Below are 2,813 nucleotides of genomic sequence, written 5' to 3'. Positions count from 1 at the left end.
AAAAAAAAAAAAAAAAAAAAAACTTAACATTTGATGCAGTTCTATAAGCTACTTTGATTATAAAGTCTATGCTAAAAGAGAAGAGAACTACAGAAGAGAGCTAAAGAGGATTAGTGGATCTAGAGTGGGAGAAAAATCAATAGAAATTGAAAAATGTATTTGCACATCATAAGAAAATGAAAGAAAATGCAAAACTGTAAAACTTTTACATCCATCAGTTAAAAAAATCTATCCTTAGTCCTTCTTTTCTCAGTCAAGACGAGCAAAACTAGTTCCTAAACTGGTAAAAACAACTTTATGTCATTTCGATCGCTCCCTCCTGAAGAGGCGTTTCAGACTGGGGGGCGTTAGTTTTCGCTTTGTCCTTCTTTTTCCCCTTTTTTTTCCTGGAGAAACAAAAAAAATAGCAAAAGAGAAGCATTATTAAAAGTCACGCTTGAATTTAAGTTGTCTAAAAAAGCAAAAGACCTTACTTTGATTTAACTACCAGGAATGTCACTGTTCCAATGACGGCAATGACGATTAGAGCGAGGAGGACTCCACAGATGATCGCTGTTGAACAGAATACCACATGAGGGTTTAATGTACACAAAGGACACTTTTTAAAAATACTTGGTTGGAAACTGACAAATGTAAAATGTTAAAGCAGGGATGACAAGTTGTGTAAAGGAAACATTGAAAAGTGTTTTGCAAATGATCAATTGAATAGCTTACTAACCAATAGGGGTGTCTGGCTCATCTTCCTCCATTTCATCTCCATCATCTGTGAACAAAAATCATAGTGTCAGTACATATCCCCCCCATCAATACTTTTAATTCTGTTATAGTATAAATTGGCCTCGTTTTGATTAAACATCTGGAAACGTGAACTCACCATGGATACCAGCACAGGTGGCATTGCAGCTTTTCTGGTCAAAGAATCTGTTCCCGTTTCCAAGACATCCGGTCCAAATGAATTTTTTACACTTGTCGTGGACTGAGTCATAGTAGTATCTCAAAAACGTGCCGGTGCATCCCCCGCTTTCCTTTTTTAAATGGCAGGATTTAGATGCTGTGAAATGAGAGAGGATTCACATTTATTAGCATGATCTCATTGTCATAACTGTGCTGATTGTTGACACTTTACAGTTCCACTGTTTGACCACTAGGTGGCACACTGCTTTCAGCTAATAGCAGCGAGGTGGCTCTCAAAAGGCAACTAAAAGTTAATGAAAAGCAAAAATTAATTATAGGTTTCTGACCAAAAATTAAACATAGCTCACCAGTGACTAATAATAATAAAAATGCATGTGTTTAGTTTTTGCAATTAAGTGTTTCAAGAAGGTTTTTATCTATTCTCAGTCTAACAGACCATAAATCTTATCAGCAAATCAGGCTCCAGAGTCCACCAACAGCCTGAAAGAAGGCCTTGTGTTCGGTCTTGGCTAATCTAGTTAATTCACTCTGCTCCAGATGTACTTTTAAAAAAAAAATGAAAAACAAGTGTAACATTTACCTTCCCGGGGATAGAAACTTTCTGCATTGGGTGAACAGTTTCTCAGGCAATCTCTTTCACTTGAAAAGCGGTTGGCATTTCCTCCTTCGCCTTGGTAAAAGAAAGGGTTGCACTTGTCGATTTGGGGATCATAATAGACAGAGAAGGCAAAAGTGGTGCCACGTCCCATATCAGGAGGTTCTTTGCAGAATTCTAATGAGAAATGAAAAAGAAATAAGGTTATTAACATTGGAAAATTGGGAATTATACCTTTTACTTTTGAATAAAAAAATGCTGCAAAATTTGAGATTATCATCACAGAATACAGAATATTAAACAGAATATTTAAAAAAAATGTGAAAAAAACATGATCCGATGTATGACTAATGTTTGACCAACCGCCACCCTTTTTTATGAGGGCAATAAAAGTACCACATAGTTTTCAGTTGTCCGACCTTGATAGATTTCACAGAAATGAAGCACTCTTTTTTTAAACAAACCTCTCACACTCTGACTCTTCCCACAATTACAAATTTTATCCTGATATGAATGCAAATTTCATTTCATTTCATCATTTCATTTAAAGAAAAGCAGCTTTTCCCCCTCTAAATTAGAACAATTTCAAGCAGAAGTTCTTTAAAAGTGTAACAAACACTATTTAAGGGTCATAATATGTACCTAAAGTCAAAGATTTTTTTTTTAATTAAAAAACTGAAATTACTTGAGAAATGAACGTAGCACTGATTCACACAAATGTGTTCATCCCCAATAAAAGACACATGATTCTGAGTTATCACAACTTTCATAAAATTAACTGAAAACAACAAATGAAAAACCACAAACTTCTTAAAGACTTTCAATAAGTTGAGAGTTTGCGCTCAATTTCAAAAAAAGAAACTTCCTCAATTTAATCTGAGCTTTGATTGAATCTGATTTAACACCAAGAACATTTAAAAAATTTTTTTGCATACCTGGAATGTTAGAGAGGCTGATTTGAAATACTGACAAAAAAATTCCTAAAAGCAGAAGGTTCTTCATCTTGCTGCTCGTCATCCGGCTTCACATCCCCGAGTGAATGGACGCCGTTATCTTGAGCAGGAGTGGGTACTTCCTGCTGACCTTTAGACTGACGCTCCTCTAAACCGTGATAGCCTCACACTTCAGCAGAAAACATTTTCTTTCTTTGTTCAGACATCCAGATGTGTCACATTTTTGGATCTTTTTTGAGCTGTGCATGCCAAAAATCATTTTTAGCTCAAGAATATTTTTGTGCAAAAAATCCAGTAGCTGCACAGCAAGTTCACCTCCACCTGCTACCACTCAGAACAGCAGTTTATGC

The 2,813-nt window shown here is 35.7% G+C and overlaps 1 protein-coding gene across 1 annotated transcript; it reads right to left on the bottom strand.

Annotated features, from left to right (window-relative positions):
- Positions 1-249: 249 nt before the first annotated feature.
- Positions 250-2,584, bottom strand: si:dkeyp-73b11.8 (BPTI/Kunitz domain-containing protein). The gene is made up of 6 exons (XM_024282344.2): positions 2,446-2,584; positions 1,496-1,687; positions 875-1,051; positions 719-763; positions 474-552; positions 250-386 (listed from the first exon to the last, which is right to left on the bottom strand). The coding sequence occupies exons 1-6, from the start codon at positions 2,525-2,527 to the stop codon at positions 296-298; spliced, it is 666 nt and encodes a 221-aa protein (XP_024138112.1). The 5' UTR covers positions 2,528-2,584; the 3' UTR covers positions 250-295.
- Between the last annotated feature and the right edge of the window lie 229 nt (positions 2,585-2,813).

This window comes from Oryzias melastigma, linkage group LG6 (genome assembly GCF_002922805.2).
Source record: "Oryzias melastigma strain HK-1 linkage group LG6, ASM292280v2, whole genome shotgun sequence".
In the NCBI taxonomy this organism is placed as follows: domain Eukaryota; kingdom Metazoa; phylum Chordata; class Actinopteri; order Beloniformes; family Adrianichthyidae; genus Oryzias; species Oryzias melastigma.
This window is presented reverse-complemented; position numbering and strand designations above follow the sequence as displayed.